This window comes from Penicillium psychrofluorescens (genome assembly GCF_964197705.1).
Source record: "Penicillium psychrofluorescens genome assembly, chromosome: 3".
Taxonomy (NCBI): Eukaryota; Fungi; Ascomycota; class Eurotiomycetes; order Eurotiales; family Aspergillaceae; genus Penicillium; species Penicillium psychrofluorescens.
The window spans coordinates 2,292,752-2,314,605 of record NC_133441.1 but is presented as its reverse complement, the minus strand read 5'-3'; the positions used below and the strand labels follow the sequence as shown (position 1 = coordinate 2,314,605).

General features: G+C 48.5%; 7 protein-coding genes across 7 annotated transcripts; 1 reads left to right on the top strand and 6 right to left on the bottom strand.

Moving 5' to 3' along the window:
* Nucleotides 1-181: 181 nt before the first annotated feature.
* PFLUO_LOCUS5000 (uncharacterized protein) lies at nt 182-1,877 on the bottom strand (the record flags this gene model as incomplete). The annotated part of the gene is made up of 2 exons (XM_073782406.1): nt 182-1,365; nt 1,430-1,877. The coding sequence occupies 2 exons, from the start codon at nt 1,875-1,877 to the stop codon at nt 182-184; spliced, it is 1,632 nt and encodes a 543-aa protein (XP_073639065.1).
* A 749-nt stretch (nt 1,878-2,626) lies between these two features.
* PFLUO_LOCUS4999 (uncharacterized protein) lies at nt 2,627-3,692 on the bottom strand (the record flags this gene model as incomplete). Its single annotated transcript, XM_073782405.1, has 2 exons — nt 2,627-3,488; nt 3,556-3,692. The coding sequence occupies 2 exons, from the start codon at nt 3,690-3,692 to the stop codon at nt 2,627-2,629; spliced, it is 999 nt and encodes a 332-aa protein (XP_073639064.1).
* Nucleotides 3,693-4,580: 888 nt separating this feature from the next.
* On the top strand, nt 4,581-8,090 carry PFLUO_LOCUS4998 (uncharacterized protein; the record flags this gene model as incomplete). Its single annotated transcript, XM_073782404.1, has 1 exon — nt 4,581-8,090. The coding sequence occupies one exon, from the start codon at nt 4,581-4,583 to the stop codon at nt 8,088-8,090; it is 3,510 nt and encodes a 1,169-aa protein (XP_073639063.1).
* Nucleotides 8,091-8,213: 123 nt separating this feature from the next.
* PFLUO_LOCUS4997 (uncharacterized protein) lies at nt 8,214-9,804 on the bottom strand (the record flags this gene model as incomplete). Its single annotated transcript, XM_073782403.1, has 5 exons — nt 8,214-8,710; nt 8,787-8,809; nt 8,877-8,940; nt 8,992-9,282; nt 9,336-9,804. 5 exons carry the CDS (start codon nt 9,802-9,804, stop codon nt 8,214-8,216), a joined length of 1,344 nt encoding a protein of 447 aa, XP_073639062.1.
* Nucleotides 9,805-11,268: 1,464 nt separating this feature from the next.
* PFLUO_LOCUS4996 (uncharacterized protein) lies at nt 11,269-12,699 on the bottom strand (the record flags this gene model as incomplete). Its single annotated transcript, XM_073782402.1, has 1 exon — nt 11,269-12,699. One exon carries the CDS (start codon nt 12,697-12,699, stop codon nt 11,269-11,271), a length of 1,431 nt encoding a protein of 476 aa, XP_073639061.1.
* A 1,990-nt stretch (nt 12,700-14,689) lies between these two features.
* Nucleotides 14,690-15,913, bottom strand: PFLUO_LOCUS4995 (uncharacterized protein; the record flags this gene model as incomplete). Its single annotated transcript, XM_073782401.1, has 1 exon — nt 14,690-15,913. The coding sequence occupies one exon, from the start codon at nt 15,911-15,913 to the stop codon at nt 14,690-14,692; it is 1,224 nt and encodes a 407-aa protein (XP_073639060.1).
* A 380-nt stretch (nt 15,914-16,293) lies between these two features.
* PFLUO_LOCUS4994 (uncharacterized protein) lies at nt 16,294-17,101 on the bottom strand (the record flags this gene model as incomplete). The annotated part of the gene is made up of 2 exons (XM_073782400.1): nt 16,294-16,451; nt 16,510-17,101. 2 exons carry the CDS (start codon nt 17,099-17,101, stop codon nt 16,294-16,296), a joined length of 750 nt encoding a protein of 249 aa, XP_073639059.1.
* Between the last annotated feature and the right edge of the window lie 4,753 nt (nt 17,102-21,854).

Here is a 21,854-nt window from a genome sequence, read left to right as displayed (position 1 = left end):
CAAAAAGTGGGATTGAATGGGTGAGAGAGAGAGTTAGGCATAAGAGGTGCGTAGAAAAAGAAACCTCGTAATCAAAGAAAAACACCAATATTAAAACATTCGCTCAGAACATCAACCGTTTTCTCACCAATTGACCTAACCTGAAAAGAAGTATTGCCTGCTGCTTCATATGGCAACATGGTCAATCCTCGACCTCGGGCCCATGCTCTTCGTCAGCGCCGAGCACATCCTTTATGCTTTCTACATCCAGGACAGTGACGAAGGCGTCGCGATGACTGCCACTACCAGCGCTCTTGGAAAGGCGAAGAAGGGCTTGGGAGCCATTCTTGAGTATCGTTTCGTCTCCCCACAGGCGGTGCTGGCCCTTCAAAACGTACAAGATACGCTTGTTCTTCTTTCTCTCCTTATTTTTCTTGACCCTGCTGTTGGAGCAGCCCCACAACTTCAGAGCTTTCCGACGGGTTGAAAAGGCACGAGTCCTGCGGTTCTTGCCCGCAATAGCGGCCGAAGAACGCTTGGCCAAGGTGTTGTCGTTGCCAATAATCGGATGCGATGTTGAGGCGGAGGCTTTACAATTCGGGAGCTTATGGACTTCACGCTGTTTCCGGGTGATACCCTCGGAAGACTGTTCCTGCTCCACAGCACGCATCACGCAGCCGTCCAAGTGCTCATAGAATTCCAGGGCGTTGCTGAACGTCGCTAAGCAAGTTGAGCACTTTCCGGTTGTATTTCCGCCATAAATCGTGCCATTTTCAGCGGACGAAGTTGGGATGTAATCGCGGCATTTTGATGGTATTTGCTCCACACCGTGGACGATGGTCAAGTGACGCTTGAACACGTCCACGCGGTTGAAGCTCTTCTTCATTGAGGGCCTGACTTCCGCGCAGAATCCACATATCATAGTCCCCTTATAGTGTGTCCAGGTATGCCGATCCCTGTCATATTTACGGGCAAAGCCCTTGATATGGTATGCACAGGTCACGATGGGACACTTTTCTGGCCGTTCGGACTGGTGGGTAAGCAAGTGGGCCTTCAGGTTCTTGACGACTCGTTTACAGTGGGGTTCCGGACATCGCGCCAACTTTTTGACGGTATGACTTTGTTCACTGTTGTCCAGGGAAGTTTGTTGTTGCAAGTGGGATGATCCGATGGAGGTGTTGAAAAACCGCCTGTCGTCGAGCGAAGCCGGACGTAAGTGAAAATCTTCGGCTGACATCGCTGTTGACCGGTGCTGCACTATGTGGTCACCGTATGGAGCAGGAGAAGCAGTGCCAGAGCGAGGAAGAAAGGTAGAGCGCAGGTTTGAAACGATGTCGATAGGATGGTATCCGAGGCCGCTCTGCACAGGATGGACAAGAGAAAAATCTAAAGTTTTCAAGTTAGGCACTGCCTGGAGCTACCAGCCATGGAAGAATGGGTAAAAGCTTACCACCAAAAGTGTCAGGGAGCTTTTCTTGGTAGAGCCTGTTCAAGTCGACGATGTCTCCCACATAGTCGTTGGAGCAGAAGTCATTCGTCACGCCAGCCTGCAGGACAAGCTCGTGATCTGTATCAGCCCAGTGGAAATCCTGAAACGCCTGAGTGACCTCGGGACATGGGGAACTGAAAGCAGATGAAGATGCACTAGCGGTCGAATAGCCAACTGCAGAGGCGCCTGGAGAGGGTTCTTTTCCCGCAGCGTTTGACGACGAGACAGAGAACGGGCAATTGGGCCTTGGGGTAAAATCCGAAGCCAATTGAGTATTTGCGGAGTCGGCAAATAAGGACGATGCGGCAAATTTAATTTGAAGAGGGACAGAGTGAGTGCTTTGGTCATTCGGAGACACGTTGATCACTGGAAAAGAGAGCATCTCCTCGAAGCTAGTGTCCGTAGTCATGGGGGAGGGGGGAGGTAATCAAGAGATTAGCATAACAGTAGTAAGGTGAGGTTTGCGATCCGGCAAGGGACTAAGAAGGACAGAAGACCCTTTTATAAAACCTGGGGATATTTGCTCGGGGTGAACCGATCAACGATCCCGCCTCGTATAGTTCTCGAAGTGGATCGGGAAAGAGGAGCAGCGCCAACCAGCGATTATGGTACCGTGTCCGTTTGGGGACTAGCGTGGGAGATTCAGCCCCCAATTAGGAACGAAGCATTTCTTTTTTCGAGTTGGGGAGGATGAGACGCTAATCCCGAAAGGGCTATGGTACTCTAGTCTCTGATTGGCTGTTCTGGACCCTATCAGCGTGTCCGCTGTTGAGCGACTGAAGGAAAATCCACATACTCTTCGGAATCCACGCGCTTCTCCTAGGGATTACGTGCTTGACGAAAATTTCATAGATCCGGTTTCCCGATTCCAGGTGCCCTACCATGGCAGCTGCTTCGGCGGTTGGCTCGAGTGGCTGTGATCTCGAATTCTGAGCCTTGTAGAGAAAGTATCCCACGTGGGGCTCTTGAAAACAGTAAGACGTGAGAACTGTTTGAATCATAATGAGATAGAGCGCTGGGTGAGATCCGGCGGGTTGTTATGCAAGATATAAGGTTATCTAGAGTTTCTGCAAATGGGAAATGCACACCTCGTTCCCGTGTCATGCGGATGGTAGGATGCTTCTGATGGAGAGCAAAACACAAATAAAACGCCCCCCTTCACTGCAGGAAATGCTTTGGAGCGGTCTCAAAAACCTTGATAGCCTGTTCCAGTCGTTTCTCATACTCTTCCAACTCAGGACTGTCTTGATCATCTTCTTCGGCACTTTCTTCCATTTGTTCCGGCCGATTCTCATCTTCCAACCCCAGTCCAATAGATTGGCTCCCTCCCCCTCGAGCGGTGTTCACGGACATGACATCGCGATAGAGACCCATTGACGCGGGAAGCTTGACATCGTCGACTCCACCCTTGCCCATTTTGATGAACTGTGCATCCAACAAGCGAAACTGAGCAGCCCAAACATGCGGCTCGGATACCTGCATGGCCATCTGCCATGACGACTCGACCCCGAGCTTCACGAATCCGCCCACTGGCACCCCGGACAGGGCACCTACGATGGAGGATGACACGCCTGTAGATATTCCCACGGACTTGCCGCGGGAGACCACTGTACGGGCTTCCTCTAATAGGTAGAGCCCAGTTAGCATCCAAATTTTTGGCCGGCGAGCGAACTTGAAGTTCAGCACATAGGCGCTGTTGGCGGCCGAAAGCCACAATTTGAGTTTCTGTTGTGCGCGAGGATCACTCAAAACATTTGTAGTGAGAAAGGATTCGGGGCTGTAAAAAGCGTCGTCAGAGCAGGAACACTTAAGCGCAGTGTAGAAGATGGAATACTCTTTGAGTATGACTCGGGTGCCCTTTTCGGCGACCACAATGCGCTCTAAATCCTTGTTGTAGGCAAGATTGAGATTGACAATATCTCCACCCTCAAGACCGACAGAGGGTGTTAGACGAGAGGAACCATGGAGGACTGCATCCTTGATATTTGTAGAGTAAGCGTGTTCACGCAGAGCATCGTCGCTAACGAGGCATATTAGATCCGTATCCGAGAGCCACCGGGAATAGAGAGACAGAAAAGAAGAAGTACCCGAGCAAGTCGTGAGTGTAATGTCGAGCAACCATCGGCTTCCAATACTTTTCCAGCACCAAGGACCCTAGAGTCAGGGCCTCGGGTTTTTCGCCCATCCCATAGAGGAAGAACGACGAGTCATCACCAGCTCCCATGTTGATTGCAGTACAAGGTTATTGGTAGATCGCCAAGGCCGATCAATCACACGGTCCCTGGACCACAAGTTGGAAGAGAGAGTTGACGGGTGGCATCTCAGCCACTGTTTACTGCTGTGTATTTTTCTCATTGCCTACGTGGGGTTACTTCCAGTGCTGACCTGCTCTAGCTCAACGCTAATCGGGCAACTTTTGGCGAGAACAGCCAGGGGCCCGCTGGGCGCGTTAGGGGCCAATAATGTAGCTGCGGTAATATCCTCCCCAAAAAAGTGCTTACAGTTTAGACGAAACTAATTCCTGCACTCACAGCTGCGATTAACACTTCGGCGGTTTCGGGTATGAGCGAAGAGAACTCCCATCTTCCAGCTCTTGCAAAAGACCCAAATGGACTTTGAGAGGTTTCTTGGTCTCTGCGGCCGATCTCTGTTTTCAGAGGAGCATAGAGGAGATTTGGATGCTGCGTGGGAGTATTTGCAACAAGCGAGGCCCGATGCAATTGACCAAAACACCGAGCCCAACGACAAGGCGGAGTATTTACGATGCGTATCCATATTCTCAGTCTTGACAGGAAACCTGGCAGAGGCCTATAGACATTTGGAGTCACTCCATGGGCTTCTTCCACGATTACCGCAAGAATGGGGGGTTCGCTACACGAATTACAAGTTACTGGCGGACTATACTCGCCGTTTCCCCCCAGGCCTGCGATTCTATCACGAACGAGGAAAGCCACGCAATATTATGATGCTAAGCGACATAATTGGTCCCGATGAAATTGATCAGGATACAATGACAAATGTACAGAAACACTTGTCTGATGGAACCCTTCGTGACCGAGCGTTATGGCAGGTCTTACGCGCCGTAGAGTGGCATCCAACGAAAGCTCGCAACATGTCCGCCCACTATCATCCTCTTTCTCCTGGCGGCACAAATTACAAGCTTGACACTGTCCTAGGGCCTGTGATTACTAAGATTTCACAACATATGGTCAGGTGTCGTGATATAGCTGAAGCCAATGGCGCCCAGGGGATCGCTGTATACTTGACGCGCCTAGTCGCTGAGCTTCACATTGCATCCCAAAGTCCTGAAACAGCTCAGGCTTTGCAGGATTCATACAGACGATGCGAGAAGTTCCAAGATTATGCGGGCATGGCAAATAGCAAGCTGATGGAAGGAGATAACATCCTTTGCCCTCCTTTTGCGAGCCCTCTTTCTCTCAACCTGATCGTTGTCGATACTGGGTCGTGTATTGGAGATGATTCTATTTGGGATTCTATTGAGCTTGATCTCAAATTTGATTTCACGACTGAAGCTATGCAATGTTATGAGTCAGCTCTCGAACTTTTTCGAAAAGGTGATTGCAAGCGAGGTCAGGCGGCCGTATTACTACGGCAAGGATGTTGCTTGCATAATGTGGCACGACTTCATCGATCTACAATTAAAAAGTATCTTGACTTGCTGGGAGAAGCAGAAATAAAGCTACAAGAGGCTCTCGAACTATTTGGTCGGGATGAAGCAAATGCTCAAGTTGTCAAAACCCATCAGATCTTGGTGAGCATCGCCAAACGAAACCCTCAACGCGTGAAAACGATTGCAAGAGAGATCGGGACCTGGTGCGTCTCCGCAAAAAACGAGCTACTGGCTCACTTTCTTGGTCTTCTCCTATCACGGTTCGCACATCAAGAATGGCTCATCTTCTCGGACATGGACACTGCCTTGGCCGCCTGGGAATGCGCCTATGAAGTGTTGGATCCGGCGGAAGATATGATCCCGCTGTTCCAATCTGTGGTATCCCGTGCAGCAGTCCAACACGAGATGTTCAATTCACATGCTGCTGGAATTCTGATTGACGAAGCACTTGGGATGTTCGATCGACTCCGCAACTATCTCGATACTCGGATCCAGTCTGCACCAGACACACCGATGGGACAAGCAGACAGAATAACCCTTACAATGACCAAATGCACTTTACTCTGGACTTTTGGCCGACACGTCAGCAGAATATACATGCGTGCAGAAGACCTGAATAGGTTCAACGAGTGGCAGGTCAAACAAGCACATTTACTCGAAACCGACGACAGTTTTAGCTATTATCGAGAACGTCTGCAGCATATTGGAAACCTCGCGGCAGTTTTTAAGCCTGGTATCTCCTTTCCAGCAAGCAAGACGGAAGGACTTTGGCATAAAACATTAGCCGATGAAGCAGTAAATGTGAGATATGCATCTGCGGTGATTGGCTATCGTCGCCTTTTGGAAGACGGCGATGTAATAAAGGCAGAAGAGACACTCCATCGTTTTGTGAATGAGGCAAAACAGCTAGAGCGTGTCTATACAAGAGATCTCTACCGCATACTGGCTTGTGCGCGGATTGGAGATCTGGAGAAGGCTCGGGAAATACTAAACTCTATCACGGACAATGAACTATTCGATGGAACACTTGACGATTATCAACAAGGAATCGGCCTTCGAACTTCCTTCCCAACAGTGGCACAGAATGCGATGTCCTTTACATTGTTCGCAGGAGATTTGAACAGAGGCCGGCGGCTGATTGATATCATAACCAAAATAAGCCCAACATTCTTCACTTCTATCGTCGACAATGCTCTCGACCTTTCTGTACGGCTTGGCCATTACGCAACAATCATGAAAGATCTGAACCCGGAGTTGTGCTTCTCCAAGCTTCTTCATGCCCGCCAAATCATTGAGGTTTGCCGAAAGCAAACAACAGATCAGGATGCCCGCATCGGGGGTTCCCTGGCAAGATGGAATGGCGAAGTTTATCTTAATCTGGCACGTCTTTGTCTTACCTGCGGGGAATCGGCCGTTCCTATGCATTTAATTTCTAACTACGACCACGGCCATTTTGATGAAATGTCTTGGGGAGAACATGCATTGCTTTTCGTTGAGATGAGTCGAGCACGGGCGGTCCTTGAGTCTTTGCAAACACAGGCTTCTCAGGCTTCAGGTTTATTGGGTGCTCCTAAAACAGCTCATCTTTCCGAAGCTGTTCACAAAAGACGCCTACTTAGATCACTACTTTCACTAAAATCCTTGACTACGGAACAAGAAAAGGAGGTCGCGCAACTGCAGGAGGAAATCAAGGTATTGGAAGAGGATGGCGCCATGTCTTCCGCCACCACTTTCATTGAGACAGTCAACTCTACTATCGACCCAAAGCTTTTGTATGAGAGCATTGATGATAATGCCGTGGTGATCGAGGCTGCTTTTGGAATGCGTGGGGTTGTTTCCTTCGCGGTGACCCGGGAGGGTATCCAGCATGTACACCAAGCAACAACGCGCAATGTGGACATACGAAGACCTGTGATGAGAGCGATGAAGATCATGAGAGAATTGACCGGATATGCTGGAGAAGAAGAAGAGAAAAAGAAAACAATGCTCAATGAACTGAGCAAAGAAATTTCCGACGTCTTGCTTGTTCCCTTTGCGAACATCATCAGAGCCAAGTCGCATATCATCTTCTCCATCTCTGATCCTTTGACTGCGTTCCCTTTCTCAATTCTTCCTTTTGATAACCAGCCCCTCATTATGCATACTGTTGTTTCTCAAGTCCCCAGCTTAACGGTGCTCTATTATCTTTCGCAACGCAAGTCCCCATCGAAGCCGCCGACGGTATCTGTATTGGCCAAGTCACCGACAGGAGCACCACATAGTGCCACAAGAGGAGATACTGAGGTCAATCTACACATGGCAGGGATTGAAGCCGTTAGTATTGCTCGAATGTTTGCGACATGGCCTATTGAAGCGTCCCAGGTTACCAGAAAGGAGTTTCGGCAGCATGTAGAAGGAGAGTCATTGATTATGCACATTGGGACACATGGCGATATCAACTACCGCAATCCGCTTCTTTCATCGATTTCGATTGGTCAAGGCCAGGAATTCCGCGTTGTGGACATGTCTACGATTCGGAGTAATGTCAATCTCTTGGTTTTTGCTGCTTGTCTGAGCGGATTGGGAAAAGCGACAATCGGCAATGAGGTCCTGGGGTTCTCGCATGTCGTCTTGAGTACAGGATGTCAGGCCTATATTGGATCACTCTGGAAAGTCAGCGACTTTGGTTCAATGTTGATCATGACGCTCTTCTATCAACATTTGAAACATCAGCCACACTTGTCCGTGGCCGAGGTCATGAGAGCGGCCCAGATGGATCTGCTGCAGTTGGACACCAACAAAGCAAGTGCCCTTCTTGATAGTATGGTAAAGAATTGGATCTCTTCCGGAGACAACGAACAGAGTCCTGCAGAATTTGTGCCAGACGCAGAGTTCCTATTTCTGACCCTGAAAATGATCCTGGACCAGCTGGACTGGTCGAGTCCGTTTTACTGGGCCCCCTTTACCCTGGTTGGATATGGGGGCTTCCATTTTGTACATGAGCAGGCTTAGAAGGACTATAGATTTGAATTGACCGTGTGAAAACATTAAATCCGAGGGTTGAGCATGGAATTGACAACCACGAACCCCAATGGAACTGACTGTTTATAGCTGGCGCATCATGATATATCCAAATCAACCGCTATAAACTCTAGCTGTAGCTGGGGTAGCGCCTGGGAAGAACGTGGTAGGAACCGTTGGGATCGCAATGGATGTCGAGATTCCCAGCCCAGCAGTGAGCTGCCCAGGCATTGTCGGCGCTGAGTACCCCGATGGAGCAGATGTCAATGTTGAGGTGACGGTGCCGTACTCAGTATGTTCAGTTCCTCCATGTAAGCAGTAGCCAGACCCCCAGGCATCTGCACACTTATAGTACTCGGTGCTTCCTGACTCAGTCCACATGGCGAAATCCTCGATGACGATGTTCGTGCATGGTTGGGTCGAGGGACACCACACATACAGCGGCGCCCGTTGAGCACCATCGGCGCAGGTTCCCGTCCAGTTGCTGAAGGTGATGGAATTGTAGAGAACGCCATCACCTGCAGCCAGGGTTTCCTCCGTCCAGTATGCGTCAATGTAGAGAGAATACGCGTTCTCATGGCCAATAAAATTTTGCAGAGTGACATCGGTCACTGTTCATATTGTGCCGTTAGTCGGTACACTTCAAATAGCATTTGACCAAAAGACCGTTTGTAGAAATTAACTTACCCGATCCGTTTCCTCCATTGCTCCTATGTAAAAATTCAGTTTAAAACCAGTCAAGTCAAACATCTAGATACTAATGGAAAAAGTACGTACTTGAACATGAACATCTGGTTTGAATTTACAGTGTAAATGTTGTTGTAAACCACTTTTGTAATATCTTGAAACTTCCAAGTTAGCCTTTCTGCCTTGCATCTGTGCAATGACTTACCGGTATCAGTTCCTAGCGAGCCCATTGAACAACCACCGGACCAGTTGCAGTAGATGTCTTCAACGAGGATGTGGTTCGCAGGGCTCTTGACAGTAACACATTCATCCTTATTGGTTACCTCAACATCGTGGACCCAGATGTCAAATCCCCACAAATCGATGCCATCAAGGCCTCCTTCATTTGCACCTCGGATAATCATGTTGTAGACCTCACCCTGGTTGCAAGTGTCGAGGGTCAAATGGAAGGCCGGGGAGTCAACAAGGGCAATATCATGAATGGCAAAATTTGTTACTTGGGAGTGTCAGTGCAAGTATCTGACCCTCACAAAAAGCCAGTACGCATACCATCATAAAGGCGCAGAAGGCGGGGGCCATACTCCCCCTGAGAGAGAAATTCGTATCCGTAGCCTTGTATTGCGCCCTCACCACGGGAAGAGTAGATCTCGAAATCAGTGCTGTGTTCGATATAAATCATATTACCCCCTGCAGTTCCCGTACGGACGATGATTCCTTCCAAGTTGATGGCCCATGCGTTTCCACCACTTAGAGTGACCCAAGTGGCTAAAGCAAAAGTTCCTAGAGGGATGTTCACGACACCTCCTGAAGCACAGTCATTGAAGGCATCCAGAATTGCAGGCCCAGCATCTGTCTCCCCGTCTGCCACAGCACCATAGTTGGTTATATCACAGATCTTGGCGGCCCATTTTGCAGCCGACGAAGTTAGTGGTCCGATTGGATAGTCGGAGGTATCCGCAAGCTGTGCCCATGCGACAGAGAAGTAGCCGAGGCTGAACAAAAGGTTCTTCACCTGCATTATGCTGGTAAATAGGTCTTACAAAAAATGGATCAAGTGAAGGGATAAGTAGCTTGACTATTTGAAAGCAGAGGAAGCAACCTCCTTTTAATTCTTCGTTCAGATCAGAGTGAAAAATTGTCATCTTTCATCCGTTTCGGGTGGGCTGATAAATTAAATAAAATATATAAAGACTTCATGTGCATACACATCATTTTTCCTATAATCAAACAGCGAAGCCGAGTGTGTTGGCTGACGATAATATATTAAACATACATGATCACTGATCACCTGTTTATTATTCATGGGAAAATCAACGGAGTTGTTTCATGGAACCCACCCTCGATTCATTTTCTACCTGAAATGCCGCGGAGTTCCTCCACTTCCCCATATCGTTTTCCATTTTTCAAAGAGCGTAGCTCCCTCATTTGAGGATCGACATTTCTCCGGAAGGAACCCCGCAAAGTTTGAAACAAATCGGCGCATCGAGGCGCACCAATGATCGTCGTTGCTCGCAAAATCGCGCCTGTGACAAGGAAAAAGGGAGAGTTTGCTAAAGAGCTGTAGAAAACAACCAAAGCCTTGCCTTTCCGATACTCATATCTCAAGAGTACGTCGATGTATTTAGTGAACCAGATATCGTGGCTTTCATATTGCATTTTTCCCTAGACCTTTTGGCAACCATGCCCTATGGTCGTATGGACTGGTCTGATGAATGACGGTTTTCATAGTTATTGGTTGATTACATTATGCAGCTGCCGTTGCAGTGGCATTAGCAAGCTTTCTCTATCGACTCCCAAAACTAACCACGGTGGCCACGGAATACTTGTCCGCAGAAAAATAATACTCCCAGTGACCATTTCAAAAAATTTGCTTCGTCTGTTGACTCATCTGGCTATTCTCTTGAATCTGTTGCCTATGAGCTTCCTTTTTCTCAATCACCTCCACTGGGTCAACCTCGCCAAAAGGACGACCCACGTGCTGAAGCCTGATGATACCCATTGTTTCGGGCTAGAACAGCACTACCACGGTCAGGGAAGCAATGTTGATGCCCATGAGAATATAGTAGGCGTTATGACCCAAGTTGTCAAGCATAACGGGCCAGGTTTGATTAATCCATAGAGTTGTCACTTGCTGGCCGACCTGAGAGATATCCATGCCCTTATCAAGCATGTTATTAGGGAAGACTTCTGCGGCATAAATCTAGGCGCATTGACCAGAACACCCAGAGTAGGCCTGATTATACCAGTCAAGTTACCATTAAGCCGATTTTGCTGGTAAGGAAAATCTGGGATGGAATTACCAAGTGACATTTATACATGTGATATTTGAATCGTCGCGTTTGCGCTACTAAAGGCCATGCTAGTAGCCATTCTTGAATTAATTAGCATAATAACTAACGGTGACCCCATCATCTCACAAATTCGTAAATAGCCTGAAGCCCTTACTTGTCGTTTGGAAATTGGAATATCTCCTCCAGCGATTCTACAGGCAGTGATCGGGGTTACCAGACGGGTTCCCCCACCAGGTTGGGAAAGCATGTTCTTTCCCACTTGCCCCAAAAACCGCAAAAGAGAGAATGAAAATGATTATTTGGGCACCTCCGTCCAGCGCAGCCCCAATGAGGTAGTTGTACTTATTGTAAACCCGGGGTAGCCGGCGTCGAAGCCAGAATTGAGAAAAGATCCCAACTGCAATTGAAGACCAAACCCACGAGGTATTTCCATAGTACGTGTACCCGGCATATGTTGTGATAATCGCGGTATTGAGTGGCCAGTCGCGGAAACGGGGGAAAATCTTGATCAACCCCCAGTGCACAACCGGCAGCACTAGCCCGATGACAATGCCGAGGGGAACAATGAGATAAGGGCCCTTCGAGCCGTATATGTCCTTTGCCAGGGCCCATGTAATTGCCTGTGAGTTCAAACTTTGTATGGTAGAGCCGCTCCAAACGTTGTTGCCCTCGGGGTTAAGGAGAATTTCTCGCTGATTGGTCACAATTGTGGTCATGACGGCGTAGTTCAGACCTGCTCCCAGCAGAGTCGCATAGATCTGTGTAGCAAACATGACGCGGTGGGGTACCTTAGTGTATTGTCCGACTTTGAGCCAGTTTGCTAGGTTGACAGCGAGGAGGATCACCTGGTGAGACCAACTAGCGAAGTATAGGTTTGCCAAAGGCCGACCCGGATGGAGAGCTCCTCCAACCATCTTAGAGAGTTGGTTGGTTGAAACCCCAGATCCGTACAGCCCGTAGAGAATGCAGGAAAAGGGGGCAATGAAGCCTCCCAATAACAGAGAGACGATATAGCCCCAGACAGGAAGAGTCGTTTCGCCCTTTGCGTTCACGATTATTCCAGCTACGAAGCACAGGACGAAAAGAACCAGGTACCACCACATTGGGACTTCCTTGTACTTGAGCATTCCTTGGTAGTGCGGGTCAGGCTGAGTTCTGCTTCGTGCCTGCTTCCAGGCAAGGACCATATCCTTCCCGAAAAAGATGAGGACATGGGTGATCAATGCACCAATAGCCAAATTCTGCGTGAAGTAACCCCAGACTGTAGTTGCTGTTAAAGATGGCAGTCCAACTTCGGCGAGCTTGGTGTCGTCGATAGTGCCCTCGTTGTTCAAAAGCGATGCTGTGGAAAGCGGCTCGCCATTGCTTTTAAAAAGAGACGTTGACATGAAGGGGAAGTTTTTCGCATTGAAGGCATTGCTGTAATACAACCCAAGCATTGCAGGATACCATATCACATAGGCAATCCACGTGTTGACCTGTTGCTTGAACGGCAATGACAGGTAAGTGCTCTGGATATACTGCCAGTCGAGAGAGAAGTTCAGCAGACCCATGCCTTCGTTGGACGAAGCACCACCAAAAATTGTCCCAAAAAGGGTTCTAGTGTGTTCTGGGGCATTCATTGATGCCAGACAAAAGATCGAAAGACCTCCAAACCATGTCACAATGTAGGCCGGGAAGATCTCCCAGACAGCAGCAAAGGCAAGAGCCCAGCCAAATTTGATGAGACGGCCTCGGTTTGCGCGCCGATCGAAATGCAGCCTTTGAAAGAGAACCACCTGCGGTAGGGTTGTCCAGTATACCATTTCGGCTGGATAAACTATTAGCGGGCGTAACGCTCCGGCCAAAACAAAACCACAAAGTGATATTGAGAAGGTAGCCAGGACCGCTGTGGTGGCTGAGACACTTCGATCATAAAATAGTCTTTCAGCGGCATAGACCTCCACTCCGCTCAAACCGTTGTTGCCAGATGATGCAATCAGCGCTGCAACAACATGCTCTTTGATTCCGAAAGGCTGCCCAAAATTGAGGAAGCGGAGTGTAGTCTGTAGCCACTTCCATTTGAACCGACCTGGGCGAGGAGTCAAACGTGCCCAGGCTTCACCGAAGACGTAGACCAACACTGACAGAAGCATGAGTGGAATGTCATCAACCAGGTTTTGAATGAGGGAAGGGCATACATTGCAGAAAGGTCGCTGAGACTTGCATCTGAGTTGGTTTGAAGACGTAAAGCATCGTGATTACACTAGAAAGGGCCGTGAAGGCACTGCCCAAGGCGATAGACCGAAAGGTCAAGGAAGGATCTCCATCATCTCGATCCGAGATAAGGAATTTAGAAACATCCGCACCTGGTTGCTCAAGTTAGAGATAGGGATAGAAGGGATGCATGCAGCAAGTACCAGTTTGAATAACGGGGTGACCTTTCACGTATACCGTATCATCGTCGACTTGAGATGCGGAAAAATCTTCACCATCTTTTTCACAGGGCAGTGCGCTGGCTGTTTTCTCATTGATAACGACTACTGGTTCCTCGGCAACGGACTCTGCCTCTGGAAAATCCAAGTTGCGCTGTGAATCAGATAAGGCTCTGACGTCCTCCGGCATTTTCTGGATCGATGTTCTGGGCAGGATCAGGCTGGGCAAGGGGCAGCGAAGGAGAGGGGATGTGTTGGTGGAACAGGGAACACAAGGCCGAGGTCCAGCGGAGAGAAAGTCGAGGGGAGAGATGAAAGAAGAAAAAGATCAGCAACAAGTAACCTCAACCCAGTACAAATATGTTTGTCTTTAGTTGATGTCGCAAGTCAAACTGCGACTTGATGGGGACGGGGAAGGGTTCCAGACCGGTCAAGGACGCTTTAATAATTGTGCTATCTGCAACGCAAATGGCGCGCTATCGGTAATCGCATTTCCTGGACAAAATTACCCCGACGACTAGAGACTCTTTGGACTAGAAGGAGCAAAATTGAGAGGGGTAAGCCGGGACTATTGACAAATGGTAATTGCGCAATTAGCCTCGAGAATGCCGAAGGAAGTGGTTAGGAGCCAATTTTCGAGCTGGCCAATAAGATAACTGCAAAAAGATAAAGATGCGGATGTGGACATACCAAACGATTGCGTGATTCGCGTTGGCCAAGCGTGTTGTGGCAGGTTAGGGGCGTTGTGTTTAACCCCACCCGCTTGCAATGCTTGTTTTGACTTTTATGCATAGTGTCGGGACCGCAGCATGGTGGATTCATGAATAAAAGTTTTGTACAGCACTTCCTGCTTTTGATCTTTGACATTCTTGGAATCGTGCACTCATTTCGCTTATTACGCGTTCTGTATTATGAAAGGGATAGTTAGATTATACTCAGAATGCCAGACTTCTTCTATCTTGCGATTTTCGATCACGTCTGGGAGTTACTAGTGTAATTCGTGGTGGACCACATAGACTGCTAAGACTCGACACATAGTCATAGTGCTCCGTATAGTTAACTATTATTCGACAATCTTCTACCTCCTGTAGCTAACAACTGGCTTTATTCGTACCTCGAAAGGCTTGAGATTTACGGGGTTGAAATACCGCATGAGCAAAATCAACGAGAGCCGTTTGGTACTGTTTGGTTATTATAGTCACGATCCCTGCTGCTGCTCTTTCCAGGCAGCCTGCTTGCGGTAGACATCCTGGCGGAAGGTCTGCTTTAGGGCACCCACCACCTCATTGTCCATTGGTAACTTGGCTTGGACGGCACCGATGCCACACAACCCATTCTTGCGATCAATGAACCAGGCGGATGTCATGCCGCCACCCCAACTCAGCGTTCGCTCACCATACCAACCATCGAGATCCTCCAACGTCAGCAAACCACTCATTCCATAGCCCATTTTCGCTTCGGGGTTGACACCAACGCGAAAGAAGATGCCCATGGGGCTTGCTAGCGCGGCTTGATGTCCCGCAGATGCTTCAGAATTAAGGCGTTGCTGGAACATCTCGTCAACGGTGGCGGGCTTGAGCAGTTTCCCGTCATTTGCTAGCAGCGAGCGCAGAATCTTGATGTAGCTAGCACCAGACATGAATAGGCCGTGTCCTCCGAAATCTCCACGGCCGGTCTTGTTCATGTCGCCGCCGCCGCCGAGCACAGCACGTCCGACGGCGTCGGGGTCGTCCGGGTTAAGGTCAACTAGACGAGAGCGTAGGTCCTCGCGCGTGACAGGGTAAAATTGAGCGTCATTTATACCAAGCGGGTCGAATATCCGCTGCTGCATGCGCTCACCCAGAGTGCCGCCCGTCACACGCTCCACTATACGGCCAGCCCAGTCGAGTCCCGAACCGTACATCCAGCTGGAGCCGGGGTGGAAGGCAAGCGGGTAGCAGAACCGCTCCTCGACGGACTGGGGCTGACCATGTTCCGAAGAAGAGAACTTCTCGCGCCACCGAGCGACATGTGGATTACAAAAGTGGTAGCAGAGGCCAGAGCTGTGCGAAAGTAGCATTTCAAGCGTGATTGGCCGTTTCGCCGGCTCAAGCAGAGGGGTTTCGCCGTCATCTGAGAAGCCCGTAATGACCTGCTTGGCAGCCAATTCCGGGGCGACGGACGATAGATCGCCAGTCAAGGACAGTAGGCCGTCATCGACGCACTGCAGGGCGGCGATAGTGGTAATTAACTTAGTGGCAGAGGCTAGGAACAGCACGTCGTCAAGTTGTTGCGGGCGGTTCTCGCCTGACAGCAAGGTGCGCTCGCCGATTGCCTTGTCGTAGACAAAGTGACCCTCCGCGTCGGTGGCACAGATAACGCCGCCGTTGATCTTGCCGGCATCGATAGCGGCCTGAAAACTGATCTCTATGTCGTGGGCCATGATAAAACACCGTGTTATTTGAATTGAACGAGGTGAGACAGAGTTGAAGTTTGCACCGTCTGGTTGCGTGAGTCATGTGGGCCCAGCTAAGGCCCCCACGCCTTTCCATTCTACTGCGCAGCATGAGTTCTATTAGATCAAACTGTAGTGCCACATACCAGGCCGGCAATTGTGTAGCCTTTCATTTTTATGGGTGGCGCCTAATATTTCTGTTTATTGCCCTGTTGGCAAAGGCTGTCATAAGTAGGGTATGTATTAATCGTCGAAAATCATGGTCTCAAGCAAGTCTGTCCTTGTACAACGAACGAGCTAGGAGTTAAATTGGATTCCTGAGAGTCAGATTCTCTCTTAAGTCCGGCTTGCCTTGTAGTACAAGAATCTTACAAACGTGGCTGAGGTGACCACTTAACATACGGGTGATCTGCACCATCCGGGACTAAGTGGTCTATGTCCGAAGTGTTGACAAGACTTGGATGTACCTCCGAGAGATTTTTGATACCGATGAGCTTCATCACGCCTTCCATCTCCTCTTTGAGAACTGCATAGATATTTAGTGACTTTATCACAAATACAGTAATGTATTCGACTTCACTTACTCTGAACAAGATGCTCCACGCCCTCCGTCCCGTAGTGTAAAGCATAGAGGAAGGTGCGACCGATACCAACAGCTTTTGCTCCAAGACAAAGTGCTTTCACAATATCAGCTCCTCGCCGAAAGCCACCATCGATGTATACCTCCATCTGGTTGAAAATCTCGGGGCAGTTCTTGTGCATTTCCAATAGCAAGAGAATCGATGGCGGCGAGTAGTCAAGATTGCGGCCTCCGTGATTGCTGAGCAAGATACCATCGACATTGTGTTGCATCGCAATCTTCGCGTCTTCCGCACCGGTAATGCCTTTCAAAATGATTGGAAGACTGGTAATATTCCTGATCCATTGGATATCACACCAGGTCATTCCTTGGTCAATGTAGCTCCCCATAGTTCTTGTCAGTCCGTTGCCTCTTTTCCCCCCTTTGGCTTGCTCGCCGGTGACGGGGTTGATAACAATTTCATCATCCGCTTTGAGACGTTCGTCTGATTCTCTCTTGCCTCTCCCAGCCGCATCAACGGTTAAGAAAATCGCCTTGATCCCGAGCGATTCGACCTTCTCTAGAATCTCCTTGGTTTTTTCTCGCTGTTTGTTCATATACAGCTGAAATAGAAATGGAAAACCAGGAGCCTGTTGGACAATCTCCTCAATTGGATAGCTTGCCGCAGTAGAAATCTATGGCTTATTAGGACCAGAGGAATCTGTTTGGATATACCGAAACTCACTATCTCCAAAATTCCAGTCGACTTTGCCCCACGTGCCAAGCCCTTCTCAGCTTCGGGGTTGATCAGCTTTGCCACTCCGGTAGGACAGATAAAAAGCGGCAACGAAACGGGAATGTTGAGAATTGTGCTTGACGTGTCCACCACAGACACGTCTTTCATCACTCTTGGTCTAAACCAAATTCTCCTGAGCATCGCATTGTTTGCATCGCGCGTCCAACAATCAGTGTCGGCTGTTGAATAAAATGCAAATGCTTTCTTGGGCGCCGACAGGGCAGCTGCTTGTTCAAAGTCGTAACTATATATAGGAATTAATACAATTGCGCCCCGATGGGTCTGATCTTGAATTGGAGCCCCAACCTATTGATGATTGTGTGTAAAGGGGGCTTGCCACCCTCAGGACGAAGCACTGTGGGCGAATTTGTGTTAGTGGTGGCAGCAATCTTCCAATCTTCCGTAATTGTCGATCGATCGAGATTGCCCTTGAAGCAATCCGGCGAGAGATTCTCTCTGATCACCGAGGCACCATGAATTTCCGAATAAGCTTCAGTAGCATCTCGCCCAGCATACTTGAAGATAGCTTTGAGCCAACAAAGACATGTATTAGCATTTCGATAAGCGCACCTACCTTTTCAGGTCGGACGGTAGAGGGCAACACGTACTGGCAGCGCCACCGGGATGTTCCTGTGCGAAATCAGTTACGTCCCATATTTCATCATTGACCACAATCCAGCAGTCCTCGGGCGTGTTGTGATTGGAAATGTGACTTGTAGGGATTACGCTGGTTTCCCGCATGGTGAAGCTAGAATGTTCACAGTTTCGGTGCTTGGCTTCTCACGGCAATGTCGGTTACAGGGATAATTGGAAAAAATCCAATACGGTTTGACTGGGCTCGGTTTGTCTACTAGTGTGAGAATACTCTTTCGATTCACTCGAAATCTCGGGAACAACACCGAGGCGTTTGTCAGCGGAATTAGTGTGAGGGGCCCCGCGGATCTAGTCATTTGTGGAGGCCTCTCTCCCATAAACACGCAAGATATGACGGAGAACTTTTAAGTCGAGTTTTCTCGCCCGCTCACATTTACAAACGAGAATTTGGAAGCTGTTAGAAATCATTACGGTATATTTCCCGGTTTTTCTATCGCGATATCCATTTAATTGTCAATATCTATATCTTAGCTCGGCCCTCCGTATTGCTTTCCAAGTCTCGAAATTGCCGGAACCATTTCATAGCTTCTGGGTTTTGAACTGTCGCACTTAACTTTACATCTTTTCCACTGATCATCTGTTTAATCGCTATTTCAACCCGTTTGCCGTTGATAGTCATTGGTATATCCGGAACAGCTAAGACGAATTTGGGTACATGGCGTGGAGATAGCCCATTTCGGATCGCTGTTTCAACTTTGTTGCGCAGATCTTGTGTAAGTAGAACCCCAGGCTTCATCACAAGAAAGAGGAAAACCTGCTCGTCCACGTCAGTCGGTCTTCTACGACCAACGCAAAGGCAGTTGCCAATGTAATCCGTAAATGGACGTTTTTCGATGATGGCATATATTTCACCGCTGCCAAAACGGATACCCGACGGATCTACAATTTGATTAGCAATTGGTACGAGAAGGCAATATCAACGTAACTCACTGAGGACACCATCGCTCCTTCCTTGCATGATATAACCCCCCGTGCTCGGATTTCTCTTCAGCCAATCATGCTGAGCCCAGACATCGATATTTTCAAAGCGCTGAAAGTAGGCAGATTTGTATAACTTGCCATCGGAGTCACCCCAGAAGAAACACGGCATACTCGGGAACGGCTTCTTCACCACCATTTCACCCGCTTCTCCTGTATGTGCAATCGACTCCCCAGTCACTGGGTCCAGAACATCAACATCCATTCCAAGTGCAAGGATTTGCATTTCGCCTGCATTGATTGGCCCAGATGGGTCGAGAGCAATGAGAGCAGTTCCCGTCTCGGTCCCCCCAGCAATGTTGCAGATTTGTACTGAAGGCGGAAAACATTTGTAAAACCACCTATATTGCTCTACGGACAGTGGAGCGCCGGTAGTATGGAACGTCTTCAATGGCGAGAGATCAAAGTCAATTTTCGGGACCGTCCCAGACATTTGTATTTCCAGCAGCAAACGTGGAGATGCACCCAGAAGAGTCACTTTATACCTATCACATATCCGAAGGAGTTGTTTCGCGTCTGGAAACAAGGGACTGCCATTGTATACAATGAGTGTAACTCCAACCGTCAGATGACCACACATCCCATAAAACACAATCCACGACGTGCTGCTGTATTGCATGACCACATCTGTTGAAGTTAAGCAGTCGTGGATTGCCGATATCTTTTTGAATTGAATAACGGCGCCATGCTGGTGGACAATGCATTTTGGAGCCCCAGTCGTTCCTGAGGAATAACATATCATCAGGGGGTAGTGAAATGGTACCCTGGTAAATGAAAGTTTGTCGGAAAGAACAGATTTCCCCAAAAAGTTGTCCATGGTAGGGAAGTCGCTGAGTTCACCGGTGGCCACCTGTATGACATACACCTGTGGTCGTGGTGTGAGTCGGAGAAAGATCTTCTCGACCTTCTGTTTGGTAGGCAATGCCTGGCCTTTGTAAATGGCGTGGCTATCGACAAATACTATGCTGGGAGCAACTTGTTGTAGTCTTGAAATACATCCTTCAACTCCAAGCTCTGGACTGATGGAAGTAAAGATGGCTCCGATCGAGGCGGCCGCATGGAAAATAATTATCGCCCAAGTTGACGTAGCGACCACGGCAGCAACCCGGTCCCCTTGCTTGATACCACTATGCCTCAGCGCACTTGCAGTCTGTCTAACACGTTCTCGGAAATCCCCCCAAGTAATGATTTCTCCTTCGTCTCTGTAGATGTCCTGTCCTTCTCTAATCCCGATCATTGCCACCGCGTCGGGGTCTGGATTGGAAAAAACCACATTTTCCGCATAATTAATCTCATGACCCGAGAAAAACGGTGGAATGCGGCTCATCGGAATGGTGTCATCGTAGGCCTTGTTGATGGTAGACGGCAGGGGAGGCACAAGATCCAAGTATGTATATAGATCGAGCCAAAAGAGATGCGGATGTTTAATAGACCATTCTTGGAGATCTTTGGTGTCCCGATGACTCAATACAAATCGTTTGTTGACGTGTTCACGGTACTCATCCATGGACATTTTGCCTTTCCGTTGCGAAGGTCGCCATACAATTTCCGGTTCGTAAGTGTCGGTTGCCATATTTCACAATCAGCACGGTTAGATTAGTCGCACTGGCAATTCAGGCATTTGAGTTTATTACCCGAGCAGACTTATATGGTACTCATATTCAATTGTCGGCATTAAAGGCTCGCGCTATGGAAGGAACCCCGCCATCGAGTCTACCGAATACTTCGGTAAATTCGGCGAAGTGGGCGAGATCCTACCGCTCCCAACCGACTTACCGACGACGATTCTCTGTGAACCTATGAGGATGACTGAGAGGAGAAAGATCATTATTATAGTATCTTATAACGTATATTACGCGTTGCTGAGAAGAAGTGGACGTTAAACGGAATATCAAGTCTAGCGATGACTGCGCCTAGACTGGAGGTCCAGATGTAACTACTATCTACAGTTTCTTTTGGGCGCTGCATAATAATTTATTTCAAAAACAATCATAAGATGACCATTCTCCTTTCATATCGCACTAGGCATTTATAAAGTATAACGGAATCCAACTACTCCTTCCAAAACAGCCTCATCTTGACTCGCCTTTCTGTTCATTCTTGCAAGATGGATTGACAACACGCCGACTAATATGATAGAAAAGGCACAGCATCTACTGCATGTTAGCACCTTTGATTGAAGTAGAGCCAAGTCTTGACTTACCCAAGACAGGTATAAATACCAGGGAGATACTTAGGGGCATCCTGGGATCGAAAAACCAAGGCACCAATAATACCTCCCGTGCCTCCTGATGTGACAAGGGTCGCACTTGCAAATGCACGCTTCCACTGTCCACAAATATTATTCGCTTGGTATGCCATGACACAGGGCAATGTGCTTTGCGCCGCTGCAGTGACCAGGAAAACACCAAAGTATTGAACTGCTGCAGAGTCAACCAATACCAAAAGACATAACCCACAAATGCCCTGCAAGCTGTTCCATATGATAAATGGACCTCTAGTACGATACTTATCTCCGATCCAACCCTGTATGTACATATACACACCAGCAAAGAAGAAGGGTGGTGTGCTCAACACCTGCGATAAGCCAACATCGAACCCCAACTTGCTGTTCAGAATGATTGGTAGGAAAAATGTGATTGAGTATGAAATCACTGTGTTGGCTCTAAGGTCAAGTTAATTTTGGCCTCTGAACGGCTTTAGTCGTTGAACTTACAAGTAGATAAGCCCAAAACCCCAGATTTTGAGATCCAGAGCAGATGTCAAGAACGCACGCCAGGTGAATGGCTTCTCCTCTGTATCCTTTCGATCTTTTTCTAGCATGTTCATGACAGATGCAAGCTCCTGGGCCGTGAGGAAGCCTCGTATTTTATGTGCATTCTGAGGAAAATCGACAATTAAGAATACTGCAATGAGGGCAATCACACATGTCAGTACTCCTT